Source organism: Cervus canadensis, chromosome 1, assembly GCF_019320065.1.
Source record: "Cervus canadensis isolate Bull #8, Minnesota chromosome 1, ASM1932006v1, whole genome shotgun sequence".
In the NCBI taxonomy this organism is placed as follows: domain Eukaryota; kingdom Metazoa; phylum Chordata; class Mammalia; order Artiodactyla; family Cervidae; genus Cervus; species Cervus canadensis.
Window position 1 is genome coordinate 33751927 of NC_057386.1, and position 15936 is coordinate 33767862.

A 15936-nucleotide genomic window follows, 5' to 3' on the forward strand; every position below is an offset into this window, starting at 1 on the left:
CTTTTTTGAATTAGTTTTGCCTGGATATATGTTGAGGGATGAGATTGCTGGATCGTGTGATGATTCTGTTTCTAGTTTTCTGAGGAAACTCCATACTGTTCTCCATAGTGGCTGCATCAACTTACATTCCACTAACAGTATAGGAGTACTTTTCTTCACACCCTCTCCAGCATTTGGATTTTGTAGAGTTTTTAATGATGGCCATTCTGACCAGTGTGAGGTGGTACCTCATTGTAGTTTCGATTTCCATTTCTCTAATAATTCTGCTAATTCCCTTCTTACCCCTTCTTTTTGATATTCCTTCACAGTTGTGATTAAATCATGAGGTTTTTCTAAACTCATATTGGAAGTATAATTTTGATCTGCTCCCTAGCAGTATGTTTCTGGTGAGAGTCCTCTTCATACAGAAGATGTTTTTGTTCTCTTCCACATGTGTCTCTGTACAGATGCAGGTGGAAAAGAACAAGAAGAATCTTCCAGGGTGTGAAACTCCTGTTTTTAAGGACTGTTTTCTTAAAATGTGTTTTCCTACAACTAGAAGGAGAATTCAAATGGATTCTATTCTAAATCCTACATGCCCCTATTTATTTCACTGGCCCCTGTCAAAGGTACAGACCTAGTCATCCAGGGTAACCGCTTGACATTTCACATGTATATTTTCCCTGGTGATTTCTCAGTTCTACCAATAGGCCCTCCTTGCCTTCTCTTTTCTTCCACACTGCTCTCAACCCTGATTTATAATTTCTTATACAACTCTGCTGGTATTAAATGCTTTGGGCAATCAGTCAGAACTTCCCTAATTTAGGTTTAAAAGGTTTAAGAAAACCCTTGAAGGAGGCATTAATTACAGGAAGAAATTTTTGTTCCAGGAAAGCATCTTTATTTTTCTTCCTTGGAATCTGAATGAGAGGACAGGAAACAAACTAAGATCTTTTTTCCTACCTCCTTCCTTCACCATGCATAAACAACTTTATTATTTAATTAAATCTTTTCATTTATTTTATATATCTTTTCATATCATTTATATACAAACTAGGTTCTTTGAGAAAGAGGAGACGGGGACAAAGGACAAAGAAGTGTAGGGCTAGGTGGACATTAAGGTAGGGCAGCTGTGGGTAGGGATGAGTTCCAAAATTCAGTGGGAATGATTCATTATGTATTCCCTAGAGTTGGGTGATGTAGCATCCCTGAGCACTGACCACCGCTTAGGGGACAATCTGTTCACCAGAGGCTGTGGCCAAGGAGGGTGGGGTACTCAAAGGGTATTTAGGGAGGGCAAAGTTTGGGAATGATGTGTGCAAGGCATCAGATGGTTACACTGTTCTCTACCATGCTGGGTCGAAGATACTCATAGGGCAGGTCCAGGCCTGCATTCCGGACCTCAATCTCCTTGTCCAGGGCAGCCAGCTCCTCCTGGAATTGCTTCAGCACAGCTTGAGGCCCAGGGTCAGAGAAATAGCTTTCTTTGTGCTGCCCCAAGGCCACCTGACAGGGGAGAACAAAAAGGCTCAGCCCGTGGACCCCTCAGCCAAGAACACTGCTCCTTCTCCCCCAGGGCGTAGGCATCCATCTCTAACCATGACAGGCTGGCGTCGGCCAAGGAATTTTATGAAGGTTTTCTGTGTTCGGGCCTGATGCAGACTGGGCAGTGAGTCTACTATATCCTTCTCTGTCACATCCTTGGAGATGGGCGGAGGCTTCTGCATGGTGCATGGACCATTCGGGATCCAGGAGTACCAGTCCAGCTGCAGGTAGGAGAGCCTCTCAGAAACTCAGGCTGATGACCCAGGCATTTGGTCCCCTATCTTCTACCTCCCAGGAGCCCCAGGGGGCGAGGATCACAACAGGTTACCTGGCCCTGGTGGGTGGAAGCATGCTGACCAGTGCATGTGAAGATGCACATGGTGATGAAGTGGCAGAGCTGAGCTCGGGACTCTAAGGAGATGGGGAACCTGTGTGAGGTAAGAATTTGAGGCTTTGAGACCAGGACAGGAGACAGTTGATCTCAGGCAGTGAAAGATATCTGGGGATACAGAAAAGAATTCCTGTGTGTGGCTGTGCCTCTAGTACACGCATAGTATGTGTTCACATGTTTATGGGCTTGGATGAATGTTGGCATTAGGGAGAGAGGGTAGGAAAGGTGAGGGAAAATAACTAAGGGAAATGTATTTGGTTCCAGAGGAAGCTCTTAGCAAGTTGCATGAGGATGGGGAATGCTGTATGAGAGGGTGAGAAAGGAAAGGGGTTGGGGAATCAGGAGTGATTAGAATTAGAATTTCTGGAGGAAGCTCTGAGTCTTGAGGTAGGGTGTCTTAAATTTTTTTGGCTTTAAACTTTCCTTTTTTTTTTTGCACTGAGGTATAGCCAGTTAACAAACTTGTGAGTTTCAGGTGAACAGCAAAGGGATTAGGGGGTACATATACATGATCCATTTCCCTCCAAACTCCCCTAAGGTGACTTACAGTATTGTGAAAAGGTATGGATTGTTGACAGATGGGTGTGAGTTGACACAGGGCCAGTGGGGAGGGATCTGGGCCTTACCCCCGGTCCTGGGCCCCCTGCAGTCCAGTCTCAGTGATCTCTCTGCACCAGGCCTGCAGTTCTGGATCATCCTTCACAGCTCCATCACTCTTGTAGAAAAGACTGACCATCTTCTCTACATACCTGCTCCCCAAGGAAGAAGACACTGGGTCTCAGATGGCCAGCCTAGGACCTTCTGGATCTGCAGTCCCCCTTGTTCTCACCAGAGGGCCCACTGGGTCTTCCCTGTCCATGTTGCTCTCACCGGCTGATGACTCCCCAGAGCCTGAGCGCATCTTGGCCATATAGAGAAGACTTCACATCCAGGAGCCCACGGTCTGCCAGGTCGTCAGGAGGGCAGAAGGAGCGATAGGTCAGACCAGCTGTGGCTCTCTGGAGAATGTCTACATGGCCGCCACTCCCAGTGCTCACCACCTGAGGGCAACCCACAGCAGATAAATTGGTGTTTGCCATGTCAGCTGAGGGCTTCCCTGGTGGCTCAGATGGTAAAGAATCTGCCTGCAATGTGGGAGACCTGGGTTCGATCCCTGGGTTGGGAAGATCCCCTGGCGAAGAGCATGGCAATCCTCTCCAGTATTCTTGCCTGGAGAATTCCATGGACAGAGGAACCTGGAGGGCTACAGTCCATGGGTTGCAAAGAGTAGGACATGACTGAGCGACTAAGCACACAGCACATGTCAGCCGAGGGGAATGGCAGTCAGGGTCAGGAGATTCAAGCCCAGTGGCCCTCCTCAGGCCCCTTTATGAAGGAAGCTACTCAGGCGTGAGGCAGATCAGGGGGAGACCTTTGGTAGAGGACACAGAGCTTCAGGGAGGAATGAGCTAGTGAATTCCTTCATCCTTGTACCCTCCTCCCTCTTTACCCATCCCTCTCCATACCAGATCAAAAATTCCCCATTTAGAGACAAGGTTACTCCGGGCCAGCACGTTGATCTCCATGGTGTAGCGAAAGTGTGGAATCAGGAGCTGATTATGGAAGAAAGAATTGGGACACAGTCAAATAAGAGGGGTCCCAGGAGCCATGAGTGGAAAGGAGATTAAAGGACCAGAGAGAGGAAATAAACCAGGGAGAGGATGGGTCTTCATGAAAAGAAGAGAGTGCCTGTTGGATTGTCTTGGGTCAGGTTAAGATTTGGGAGAAGCAAGATGAGGAACTGTCTTCTTGGGATCACCCAAGGTCAAAGGTTTTAGAAGTTCACTTATTTGCACAGTTTCACGTAATATATAAGAATTTTAGGAGTCCTTTGTCTCTCATCACAAAAACTAGAAAGTTTCCTACATGTGAAATTCTGTCTTATACCTGTGTCTTATTCCTATCAGTAAAGTATCTCTACTGCCTTCCAACGCAAACTCCTCACATCCTCTTTGCCTTCCCTAGGAATGTCACTCCTGCTCGTTCTCTCTCTCTCCTCTCTCTCTCACTTAGTATTTGATACTCTAAAGAAAAAAACCCTTGGCTTAAACTTAAACCACTCTCTAGCAGTATCCTCATTGCTTGCTTCCCCTTTCATAGTAAGTCTTCTTTTTTAAAAAACTTTTTATTTTATATTGGAGTATAGTTGATTAATAAAGTATTAGTTTCAGGTGTGCAACAAAGTGACTAAGTTGTACATATACATGTATCTATTCTTTTTCAAATTCTTTTCCCATTTAGGTTGTCACATAATAAGGAACAGAGTTCCCTATGTTATACAGTAGGTCCTTGTTGATTGTCCATCTTTTTTTGTTGTTTGTTTTGTTTTAAATTAATTTATTTATTTTAATTGGAGGCTAATTACTTTACAGTATTGTTTTTTTGCCATACATCGACATGAATCAGCCACAGGGTACATGTGTCCCCCCATCCTGAACCCCTCTCCTACCTCCCTCCCACCCCATCCGTCTGGGTTGTCCCACAGCACCAGCTTCGAGTGCCCTGCTTCATGCATCGAACTTGCACTGGTCATCTATTTTACATATGGTAATATACATGTTTCAATGCTATTTTCTCAAATTGTCCCACCCTAGCCTTCACCCACATAGTCCGAAAGTCTGTTCTTTACATCTGTGTCTCTTTTGCTGTCTTGCATATAGGGTCGTCATTACCATCTTTCTAAATTCCATATATATGCATTAATAATATACTGTATTGCTGTTTCTCTTTCTGACTTACTTCACTCTGTATAATAGGCTTCAGTTTCATCCACTTCATTAGAACTGACTCAAATGTGTTCTTTTTTTATAGCTGAGTAATATTCCATTGTGTATATGTACCACAACTTCCTTATCCATTCATCTGCCAATGGACATCTTTAATCTAGCAGTGTGTACATGTCAATCCCAAACTCCCTAACTAGTCCCTCCCCCCTCCCCTGCCCCGGTAACCATAAGTTCGTTCTGTCAGTCTGTAAGTCTGTTTCTCATAGCAGGTCTTAAAGGAGTCACCTAGTATTGTCTCTACTCCCTCATATGATATTTTTCTGCTCAGCCCACACTGATCAGGCTTCTGCCACCTCCACTCCCCTGAGATAGGACTAACCAGTGGATTAACCAATGACTTCCATATCAACAAATCCAAATGTCACTTCTGTGTTTGTAACTGTGTTTGCTTCTCAACAGCATTTGACACAATCACACCTCTCTCTTGAAACATTTTTTCATTTTGGCTGTTCTGGTATCACACTTTTTGTTTCCCTCCTTCCTCAGTAGATAGCTCTCCTCTTGCTCCTTTTCTTACTTCATTCCCTCCTTTCAATTTATAAGGGTTGTGACACCCTAGAGTTATATCTGGGTCAAATTCTCTGCTGTAGCTACAAACCCTAGACAGCTTAATCTAGTCTTCATAATGACTTTAGATATGTCTGTTTTCTGAAAACTTTAAAATCTATACCTTTAGCCTTCAGTGTAAAATCTATACACTTGCCTTCTAAGATGGCCCACACTCTGTCTGTGGAGTGTGTTTCTCTCAAAATATAGCCACTTCTTACCTAACAAAAGAAAAAAAGAAAGAAATCTATACCTTTAATCCTGACCTGTTCCAAGAACTCCAGGCTCATATATCTAACTGCCTTCCTGACTTTTTCTTTGTCTTTTCTTTACTTTTTTTTTTTGCCACACCACATGACTTGTGGGATTTCAGTTCCCCAACCAAGGAATGAACTCAGGCCTTGGCAGTACAAGCTCAAATCCTAACCACTAGGCCACCAGGGAATTCCCTTTCCTGACATTTCAAGCACAGCTCTTAATTCTTCTCCCCACGAAGTAACAGGGCTATCCCCCTCATCTTCTCCCACCTCCCTTTCCTCCTACCCAGCACTTCGATCACTCACACCCAGTCACACCTGATATCAGTCATCATCCATGTACCTCCACAGATCTCTCTGACTGGAATGTCCCACCCCTTACTATCCAACCGACAACATCCTCAGCCCAAATTTCAATTTCTTTGTAAAACCCATTCTCACTCTTTCTTTAATCCTAGGCATTTCCATAGCACTGTGTAAATGTGTGTATGTGTAAACTGAGATTGCTACTAACCTAACATGCCACAAGATCATGTGTAACATCTCCAGAGTCTGGGAGTGTGAAATCTGAAGGGCAGTGAGATGCAGAATTAAGAGATGCTGAAAGGTGGCACTAGTGGTAAAGAACCTGCCTGCCAACGCAGGAGGCATAAGAGACGCGGGTTCTATCCCTGGGTCGGGAAGATCCCCTGGAGGAGGAAATGGCAGCCACTCCAGTATTCTTGCCTGGAGAATCCCCTGGACAGAGGAGCCTGGCAGGCTACAGTCCATAGCGTCTCACAGAGTTGGACACAACTGAAGCGACTTAGCACGCACGCACGAAATACCTTGTAGATAGGATGCAGGCTGGGCAGGCTCCTCATGGTGGCCACAGAAATAACCTCAGCTATCAGGTGGCCCCTCAGCAGGTGTGACTGCAGCTGGTGCAGTTGGAAATCAGAGCTCCGGACCCAGGTCTTGGCAAGGAGCCAGGCCATGGGGGGATCCGAAGGCAGGAACAACACAGGTGGGGGGCATCCATTCCGAGGTGGCTGGAGCTAGAGCAGGAGAGAGAGTTGGGGGCTAAGGACCTGGGTGTCCAAGTCCCTAAGGAAGATCAGTGACTGGGGGCAGGACACCTGGGTCCTCTCACCTGGATGACCATAGGTAAGAGTCTTCCATCAGGCTGGAGCTTCAGCATGACCAGAGGGGCTGCTACATACTGTTGCTTAAAAATGATGACATTAGGCTTGACCCCATCCAGCAGGGAGAAGTCAGCTTCAAACAGAGATCCAGTCTAGGGGGTGGGGAGCAGGGATAGATAAAGGGGTTGACGTTAGTTCTGGGCCTGACCTGCCCTTCTCTCATTGGTCAGACTGATTCCTTTCCCTATCCATCAAGTCTTTTACTTAAATGCCAATCACTGCTCCCATAACCAAAGCCCTAAATGCAGAGTTTCCATGTCTAGTATCTTTCATCAGAGTTGGAGCTCTCTGATGTGAACTTTGTGGTTTTCCTTGTACCCCCTTCCCCCACACAAAACTCTTCCCTTATCACCCTCCTTTGGGCTTTAGCCAAATGTGGTACATTTCTGTGATCTGAATCCCCCTACCCCCAAAAAAACATAGCCCCAACTGTCTCCAGGGCTTTGTTTATTCTGTCTTGCTATTTCCCTCCAAAAGCTTGGGCTCTTCCCTAAGGCTGAGAAGTAGTTAATGAAGAAAGAAGAGATGCAAGTGGAGATGGAAGAGGGGTAATAGCAGAAGGAGTTGGTGTAGATCAGTGGTTCTCACCCCAAGATGTTACCCCCAGAAGAAGTTCGGCAGTGCCTGAGGACAGCTGGGGGATGCTACTGGCAGCTAGAGGGTTGTGCCAGAGATGCCACTAAGCATTCTACAGTGCGCAGCACAGCCTCCCACAACAGGGAGTTATCTGACCCAAAAATATCAGTGCCAAAGTTGAGAAACCCTGAAGTATAGATGGAGGAGGGTGTAGCTTAAACAGGTGCTGAGGGAGGAAATGAGGGAAGGGGAAAGAGAAGAATGAGGCCAAGAGAAGGAGACCGGAATGATAGGGGTGGTGGGTGAACAGATGAAGCGCAGCACCTGGAGTTCTTTCTCCAGCTGTGTCTTCAAGTCTTCCATTTCCGGAGGCAGCACCAACCGTGACGGGAGACTCGTGGAGCGTCTCAGGAGCATGGGGTTTGCCCCATTGAGGAACTGGTACCCAAATAGGGCATCATCCTTCCAGGAATTGCGGACCCGCTCTAAGGACATCAGGTGGGAGGACGCTGTAAGCTCCGAGCTCCTGATGTCACTGCCCTATTACTCTCCGACCCTCTCCCCTCTCCTTTCAGATCCCTGAGGTAGAAATATGTGGGTAGGTCTGGGGAGGTTAAGGTAACTGACCAGCCAGAGGAGTTTTTCCTCTCGGGAATACTTCATTGAAGTCTTCCAGTCTTCTTACAGAATTTGTGAGATCTAATGTCCCCTTTAAGGCCAAGTCCTTCAACCTGTGGAGAGAAGGCCAGTGCAAGAAGTTCAGAAAAGAATCCCGCCTTGCATCTGGGGATGAAGATGTCAGCCTTAACCTGGCACTCAAGAGTTGGACCATAAAGAAGGCTGAGTGCCAAAGAACTGATGCTCTCGAATTGTGGTGCTGGGGAAGACTCGGGGGTCCCTTGGACATCAAGGAGATCAAACCAGTTAGTCTTAAAGGAAATCAACCCTGAATATTCATTGGAAGGACTGATGCTGAAGCTGAAGCTCCAGTACTTTGGCCACCTGATGCAAAGAGCTGACTCACTGGAAAAGACCCTGATGCTGGGAAGGATTGGGGGCAGGAGGGGAAAAGGGTGACAGTATGAGATGGTTGGATGGCATCATCGACTCAATGGACAAAAGTTTGAGCAGACTCAGGGGGTTAATCAAGGACAGCGATGCCTCATGTGCTACATACAGTCCATGGGGTTACAAAGAGTTGGACATGACTTAGCAACTGAAGAGCAACAACCTGGCACTCACACTTTTGCTAGAGAGAGACTGAAGTCTAAATCCTTATCTTCACGAAATCTCTCGTTTCTGGGAAGATCCCATTGTGTATTCCCTGCTACAGGCAGGATTAATCCCTCTTTCCAGAAACCCCATCTGAAGGAAGAAGACCGAATCAGTGTAAGTAGGGTGGTGGGTTTCTTGGGATCTGTTAGGGATCAAAGGCTTCCTGGGGCTCACCGGTACACCTTCCTTCTTTCCTCAAGCTCTTGCTCCCGATGTTTCTTAAACTGGTTCTGGGGATCATCCCTGACGGTCCGGGCTGGGGAAAGGGTCGCAATAGCACAGGGTCTCGGTTAACATAGCTTCGTGCTCGGACCCCTTCCACTACCGAGCTGCTCAGCCCCATCCTTTCCCTTCTCCCTTTCCCTCCATCTCTCTCTCCTTTCCCTCTTACATCAGAGCATGCAGCCCACCAGGTGCCGCCCCCTGTTTTCCCACTGCCCTCACCGGTGCCCTCGGGCAAGCAGATGATCTCGTTGCCCTGCACCCAGCGGTAGCAGGGGAAAAAGGCCTCGCCTTGGGTGCCGGGACCCTGGACCGCGATCCACTTGCAGAACCAGTCGAAACCCACCAGGCTTTTGTGCTTGCGCAGCTTCACCAGCAGGAGGCGCCCCAGGTATAGGGAGACTTCGACCTCGAGCTGCACCTCCTGCAGCACCGGACGGCGCTCAGACGCGGGGTGCAGGGCTCTCGGAGAGGGCCGGTCAGAGAACCCTCCGAGAAGCCGGGCCTCTCTTTCCCCTCCGACCGCTCCCAGGAAGAGACATGAATCCGGGTTGGAGGCGAGGAAGAACAAGCCACTCCGAGGGGGACTCAGGCCGGTAGACGTTTCCTTTTCTCTGCCCCTCCACCCGGGCAAGGACGGGCAGCGCTTCTCTCCCAGACCTCTCGCCTTCTCTTTTGCTACCTGGCACCCCACCCGTGCCCGACCTCCTTCCCCAGATGCCCAGGGGTCCCTCGCTGCCGAGGCCCCAGCGTCCCCCCCCCCACCCCCGCCATGTGCGCCCCTCCGCCACCGCCGCTGTCCCCACCGTCTCCACTAACCCTGATCCGTATCGGCCGCAGTATCTTCCCCAGGTCCTTCTCCCCGTGCTCGCCCACCAGCCACAGCTGCACCAGGTTACTGGAGCCCGCCAAGAGCGAGTCTCCGGTGGCGACGCGAATCCTGTATTTGCCCATCTTGCCCGGACTTGGACCTGGGATGGGGGACCTGAAGGAAAATAAGCCATTTATGGGAATCTGAGGCCCAGCCCCCCGAGGAAACCACACCCAGACCAGTGTCTCTGTGTCTGGTTTCAGGGTCCCCACCTAACACCCACTGGTTCGTCTGGCCCTCAGATGTGCAGGTCCCTGTCTTGTCGGCTGCTCTTTGCCCGCAGGGTTTCTCACAGAAGCTCAGGCAGGTGAGCAAAAGAGAGCAAAACTCACCCACCCTTATGCATTTGGCAAGCACTCCCTGATGCTAATTCTACTGTCAGCTAGGAGTTGAACACACACACCAGCCTGCGGATGATGGCAGCTAAACAGTGTCATCGCTGTTTGCCTGTCATGCCCACCCAATTTTGGTGAATAAATAAGATCAACAGGCAGGAGAGATAAAGGAGGTGGGATCATTTGAAGTGTGGGGGTGTTTTCAGTGAAGAGTGAGTTAACCATCTTGGCAGTTTTTCGAGGATGAGATAATGCCAGACAGGTGAAACAGAGGAGTTTGTTGTCCAGACTCCTCAGCCAAGAGGAGATAGTTTGGAATTCCCCTTCAAGTCTAGTCCTGAAGCTTCCATTGGACTTCCCCTGAATTGGGCTCCTTGGGGCCACACTGTAGATGGAGAACCTGTAATGTATCCCGTCAACACATTCCCTTTGCAGCCAGTTTTCCATCCCCACCCTGCACCTCCTAATCTTTGCTCTCCGAAGCCTCTTTAAGGACCACTGCTGTCCCAGGTACAAATCCCTTGCAGATTCCTTCTTTGGATGTTCATTTCTATCCACCCGTCTAAGGCACTCCTTCTCTCCAGTCCACTTATCTCTTCCCTGGACGTCCTGTTCCACTGTGAACAAAAAGGTTTTGAATCCACTTTTTGCTTAAACCCTGCTTCCATCTCCTCTGCTGCAATAGTTAATCAGAATAGTTGGATCAAGTGAGAATCAAAAAGCATACAGACATATGTAAACATTTAAAAATGAAGTCATTAAAAAAATAAAATAAAAATGAAGTCATAAATGTATAACTACTGGCGAGCTTCCCTCATAGCTCAGTTGGGAAGGAATCTGCCTACAATGCAGAAGACCCTGATTTGATTCCTGGGTTGGGAAGATCCCCTGGAGAAGGGATGAGCCACCCACTCCAGTATTCTTGGGCTTCCCTTGTGGCTCAGCTGGTAAAGAATCTGCCTACAATGTGGGAGACCTGGGTTCAATCCCTGAGTTGGGAAGATACTGTGGAGAAGGGAAAGGCTACCCACTCCAGTGTTCTGTCCTGGAGACTATACAGTCCTTGGGGTCACAAAGAGTCAGGCATGACTGAGCAACTTTCCCTTTCATAGCTAGCTACTGGTCAATGTTTTTATATAGGGCAGGGAGTTTTCAAAGTAGGTCCAAAATAAGAGATTCTTTAAGTCTTCCTTACATAAACCACACCCAGGTGAGTTGCCACTTACTTTTTATTTGATTTTTGTATGGAAGTAGTTGATTTACAGTGTCATGCTAGTTTTAGATATACAGCACAGTGATTCAGTGTATACATATATATATTCTTTTTCAGATTTTTTCCCTTATAGGTCATTACAAAATACTGAAAATATTTCCCTGTGCTGTACAGTAGGTCCTATTGTTTGTCTGTTTTATATATAGTAGCGTGTATAGCAATATTTCATTCTTCTTATGGCCAAGTAGTATTCCGTTCTATATATACCATGTTTTCTTTATTCATTCATTTGCACTTAGGTTGTTTCCATGTCTTGGCTATTATAAATATGTGCACATATCTTTTTGAATTAAAGTTTTCATCTTTTCCGGACATAAGCCCAGGATTGGGATTGCCCGATCACATGGTAGCTCTATTTTTAGTTTTTTAAGGATTCTCCCTACTGTTTTCCTTAGCGGCTGCACTAATTTACATTCCCACCAACAGTGTGGGAGGGTTCCCTTTTCTCCACAGCTTCTCCAGCATTTATTATTTATGGACTTTTTGATAATGGCCATTCTGACCAGTGTAAGATGATACCTCATTATGGTTTTGATTTGCATTTCTCTAATAATTAGTGATGTTAAATATCTTTTTGTGTGCTTCTTAGTCATCTATATGTCTTTTTTGAAGAAATATTTTATCTCAGTCTCATACCCATTTTTTATTGGATTGTTTGAATTTTTTGATGGTGAGTTGTATGAGCTGTTTGTATAGTTTGGAATATAGCCCCTTGTTGGTTGCAGCTTTTGCAAATATTTTCTCCCAGTCAGTAGGTTGTCTCTTCGTTTTGTTGATGGTTTCCTTTATTGTGCAGAAGATTTTATGTTTGATTAGGTCTCATTTGTTTAATTTTTTATTGCAAAGTCTTTTGTGCAAATATCCTACAACTAACATATCTCTTTCATTGTTGACTGGCATTTGGATAGTTTCCAGTTTGGGGATATTGTGAATAGTACTGCTGTGAACATTCTAGTGAATTTTAGCAAACATATATACATACATCTATTGGCTATATAATTAGGAGTGGAATTGCTGGGTCATGGGGTATGTGTATGTTCATTCTTAATACTGTCAAATAGTTTTCTAAAGTAGTTGTACCAATTTATACTCCCACCATCAGTGCATGATGGTTCTGTCTGCTCCACTATCTCACTCCATGGCATTTGGTATTTTCCATGCAGGTATGTTCCCTCCTAAAGAGGACAGTGGATATTGGAGAGCAATTAGCAGTCTCTGCCTCAAATAGAGAAGGAAATGGCAACCCACTCTAGTATTCTTGCCTGGAGAAGCCCATGGACAGAGGAGCTGGTGGGCTACAGTTCATGGAGTTGCAAAGAGTTGGACACGACTGAATTGACTTAGCACACATGCACACCTCAAATAGAAATACCTTAATACAGAAATTTACTCTGGGGCAACAACACCTTCACTTTCTCAAGTACTTTCCAGGCAGTTTTCCCTTTTGGATAGAGAAGTAGTTTTTCATTTTGTCCCATTTTGGAACAAAAACCGCTGGGGTTTTTGTCTTTAGGAAGTGAACACTTGGGTGCTGGGTATTCTGTGAATGGGAGTAGAAAAAAATCAACCATTTTGAACACAATATTTAAATTAATATCTATTTTTAACCCTACTCTCAGTTCTCTTTCATCATACTTTGTACCTGGAATGCATGACCCTCTCTAAGGATCTGAAAGAAGGATCAGCTCATCCACAGTATAAGCTTCTCACCTTTCCAAGTGGGCAGCTTCCTTTACCGCACTTCATCATTCAACCCCCCATCTTCTTTCCATCTAAAAGGTGTTGGAATTTTCCATTCACTTCAGATAGTCTCCAGCCCTTTTCGGTATGGGTCCTTCCTTGTTCTTTTATAATCATTTTAATAGCATCTTGGGAAGAAAAGGAGAAAAAGAGTCCTCAGTTCTTCGTATCCAATCAGAAAATCTTTTTTTTTTTTTTTGATTGAGTAAATAGTTTGTTAGGGTATGATCCTTGATGGAAACTATGATTCCTGATGGAAACTTAACACTTTCTGATGGGCCATAAATATCTATTGAAGGGGAAAAAAATAGAATGAGAACTTCTGTGCACAAAAAGAAGGAACCAAAGAAGATGGGATGGAAAATGTAGGAGGGGAGTTCCTCTCCGGATATGACACTGTGAGGAGCTCAGTGGACCCAATCTCTAGTGAAACTAGTGCAAATTATTTTTAAATAACAATCATTTAAAATTTCTGGAGGGCTGCCTTGGTGGCTCATTGGTGAAACATCCACCTGCTAATGTTGGAGACATGGTTTTAATCCCTAACCTGGGAAATCTCATATGCCGTGGAGCAACTGAGCCCTTGTGCCACAAGTTGAGCGTGCTCTCTAGAGCCGGGGAGCTGCAACTACTGAGCCCGCACACCCCAGAGCCAGCGCTTCAGAAGCCACCGCAGTGAGAAACCAAAGCAGCACAACTAAAGAGCAGCCCCGCTCGCTGCAACCAGAGAAAGGCCCTGGCAGCGACAAAGACCCAGCACAGCCAAAAATAAATAGATAAAATTTTAAAAAGAAATAAAAACTACTATGTATAAAATAAATAAGCTACTAGGATATATACATCCACAGGGACTACATATATACAGCACAGGGACTACAGCCAAAACAACTATTCAGTTCAGTTCAGTTCAGTGGCTCAGTCTGTCTGACTCTCTGGGACCCCATGGACTGCAGCACGCCAGGCCTCCCTGTCCATCACCAACTTCCGAAGTTTACTCAAACTCATGTCCATTGAGTCAGTGATGCCATCCAACCATCTCATCCTCTGTCATCCCCTTCTCTCCCTGCCTTCAATCTTTCTCAACATCAAGGTCTTTTCTAATGGGTCAGTTCCTCACATCTGGTGGCCAAAGTATTGGAGTTTCAGCTTCAACATCAGTCCTGCTGTAAATGGAGTTATAATCTATAAACATTCTAAATCACTGTCTTCCACACAGTGAAAGTAATATAATATTGTAAACCAACTATACCTCATTTTAAGAAGATAAATATTACATACTGATGAGAAAAATAAAATCTATATAAATTAACTGTGCAAAACCACTGTTATTATTATCAAAAATTTACTCAATATTCTTATCTCAAAATACATTCTTCCTACCTCTCCAAAGTGTTTGGATGAGTAAAAGGGAAATTTTTACTCATATGTATTTACTGCAAGCCAACTATTAGTGATCATAAAAAGTCTTAAACACTTTTTACTGAGACTTTTAATTAAGGCATAGAAGAACTTACTTTTAATTAGTAGAAGAAAAAATAAGTGAATCATATTTTAAGCATTCTAAATTTTAAACCAAGGCAAACACTCTGGTAGTTAAGTTGTTCTGTAAATTTTGGGTAGAAGGTGGCTCTACATAGTGTCCTGGAATTTTCCAAAATGTGAAATAAAAGTACAAAATGATATTTAAGTTTACAAAAGAATTGATATATGTCTTTTTTAAAGGCTAAAATAAATGTAGCTTTCTAAATTCCCTATACTTGCTTTATAGGTCAGATAAGTTACATTACACTATTATTTAAGAATATATAGAAGTGTATGTGTGTGTGTTAAGTTGCTTCAGTCATGTCCAACTCTTTGCAACCATCTGGACTGCAGCCCACCAGGCTCCTCTGTCCATGGGATTCTCCAGGCAAGAATATTGCAGTGGATTGCCATGCCCTCCTCTAGGGGATCTTCCCCATCCAGGGATTGAGCTCGCATCTTTTACATCTTCTGCATTGGCAGGCAGGTTCTTTGCCACTAGCGCCACCTGGGAAGCCCATATGAAAGTATGTGTGTGTTCAGCTAAATTGGTATGATTTAAATTAAAAAATGCAGATGACTCCCAAATGTGTGTCTAGCGTGGATCTTTTGCTGAGCTCCATACATTCATACACAACATCTCTATCTTGCATCAAACTCAAGTTTTCAAAAAATTACTCACTCCTCTCCTTTAACCCCCTCACTCTCACTGTCACCAGATCCTCACACTCATCTCTACTGATGTCTGGGGCAATGCCACTGCCCTTGACATTCATCCTGGGGATTTCTAATTGACTCTGACTCCTCTCTAACTCTCCTTAATCACCAAGCCACTTGATTTAGCCTCCTTTGTATTTCTCATGTTTATTTCTTGCCATTCCCCCTTACCGCTCCCTTATTATAATCCCCTATTAGGAATGGAGAAATACTGTCATAATTGGTCTTCCCACTCCAGTATCTTTCTCTAGTCACTAAACCTCTGCCAAGTTGATCTTTCAAATGAGCTGGTCTGATAATGTCACTCCTATTCTCAGCGATCAACACTGGCTCCCTGCCATCACTGCAACCTCAGAAAATCCCACTACAAACTAATTACCAATGAATCTTCCTATATCTCAGGTTTTTACTATGAAATGTGCATAGAGATTCTGGAAGATGATATCAGCAGAGGCAGCAATAGATTTTGGATTTTCCTGAATGTTCGCATAAAAACAGACAAACAACTACATATCAAAACCAAAAGCCCATTGATTTTTTCCCCCTTTTTTGGCTATGCTGCATGGTATGCAAGATCTTAGTTCCCTAGCCAGGGATTGAACCCGTGCCCCTTGCAGTGAAAGTGCAGACTCCCAACCACTGGACTGACAGGGAAGTCCCCAAAACCCATTGATTTTTA

General features: G+C 45.2%; 1 protein-coding gene across 3 annotated transcripts; it reads right to left on the bottom strand.

Annotated features, from left to right (window-relative positions):
- Nucleotides 1-863: 863 nt before the first annotated feature.
- On the bottom strand, nucleotides 864-10025 carry LOC122446320 (polyunsaturated fatty acid (12S)/(13S)-lipoxygenase, epidermal-type-like). Of its 3 annotated transcripts, XM_043476365.1 has the most exons (15): nucleotides 10004-10025; nucleotides 9620-9785; nucleotides 9023-9224; nucleotides 8753-8834; nucleotides 8546-8668; nucleotides 7931-8034; nucleotides 7628-7788; nucleotides 6676-6819; nucleotides 6371-6580; nucleotides 3421-3507; nucleotides 2786-2955; nucleotides 2542-2664; nucleotides 1853-1952; nucleotides 1578-1745; nucleotides 864-1485 (listed from the first exon to the last, which is right to left on the bottom strand). In XM_043476365.1, the coding sequence occupies exons 1-15, from the start codon at nucleotides 10015-10017 to the stop codon at nucleotides 1306-1308; spliced, it is 2034 nt and encodes a 677-aa protein (XP_043332300.1). In that variant the 5' UTR covers nucleotides 10018-10025; the 3' UTR covers nucleotides 864-1305. The 3 variants fall into 3 exon arrangements, with proteins under 3 accessions (XP_043332300.1, XP_043332310.1, XP_043332319.1); XM_043476375.1 differs by lacking the exon at nucleotides 8546-8668; XM_043476384.1 differs by lacking the exons at nucleotides 8546-8668; nucleotides 8753-8834; nucleotides 9023-9224; nucleotides 10004-10025 and having other exon boundaries at nucleotides 9620-9970.
- Between the last annotated feature and the right edge of the window lie 5911 nt (nucleotides 10026-15936).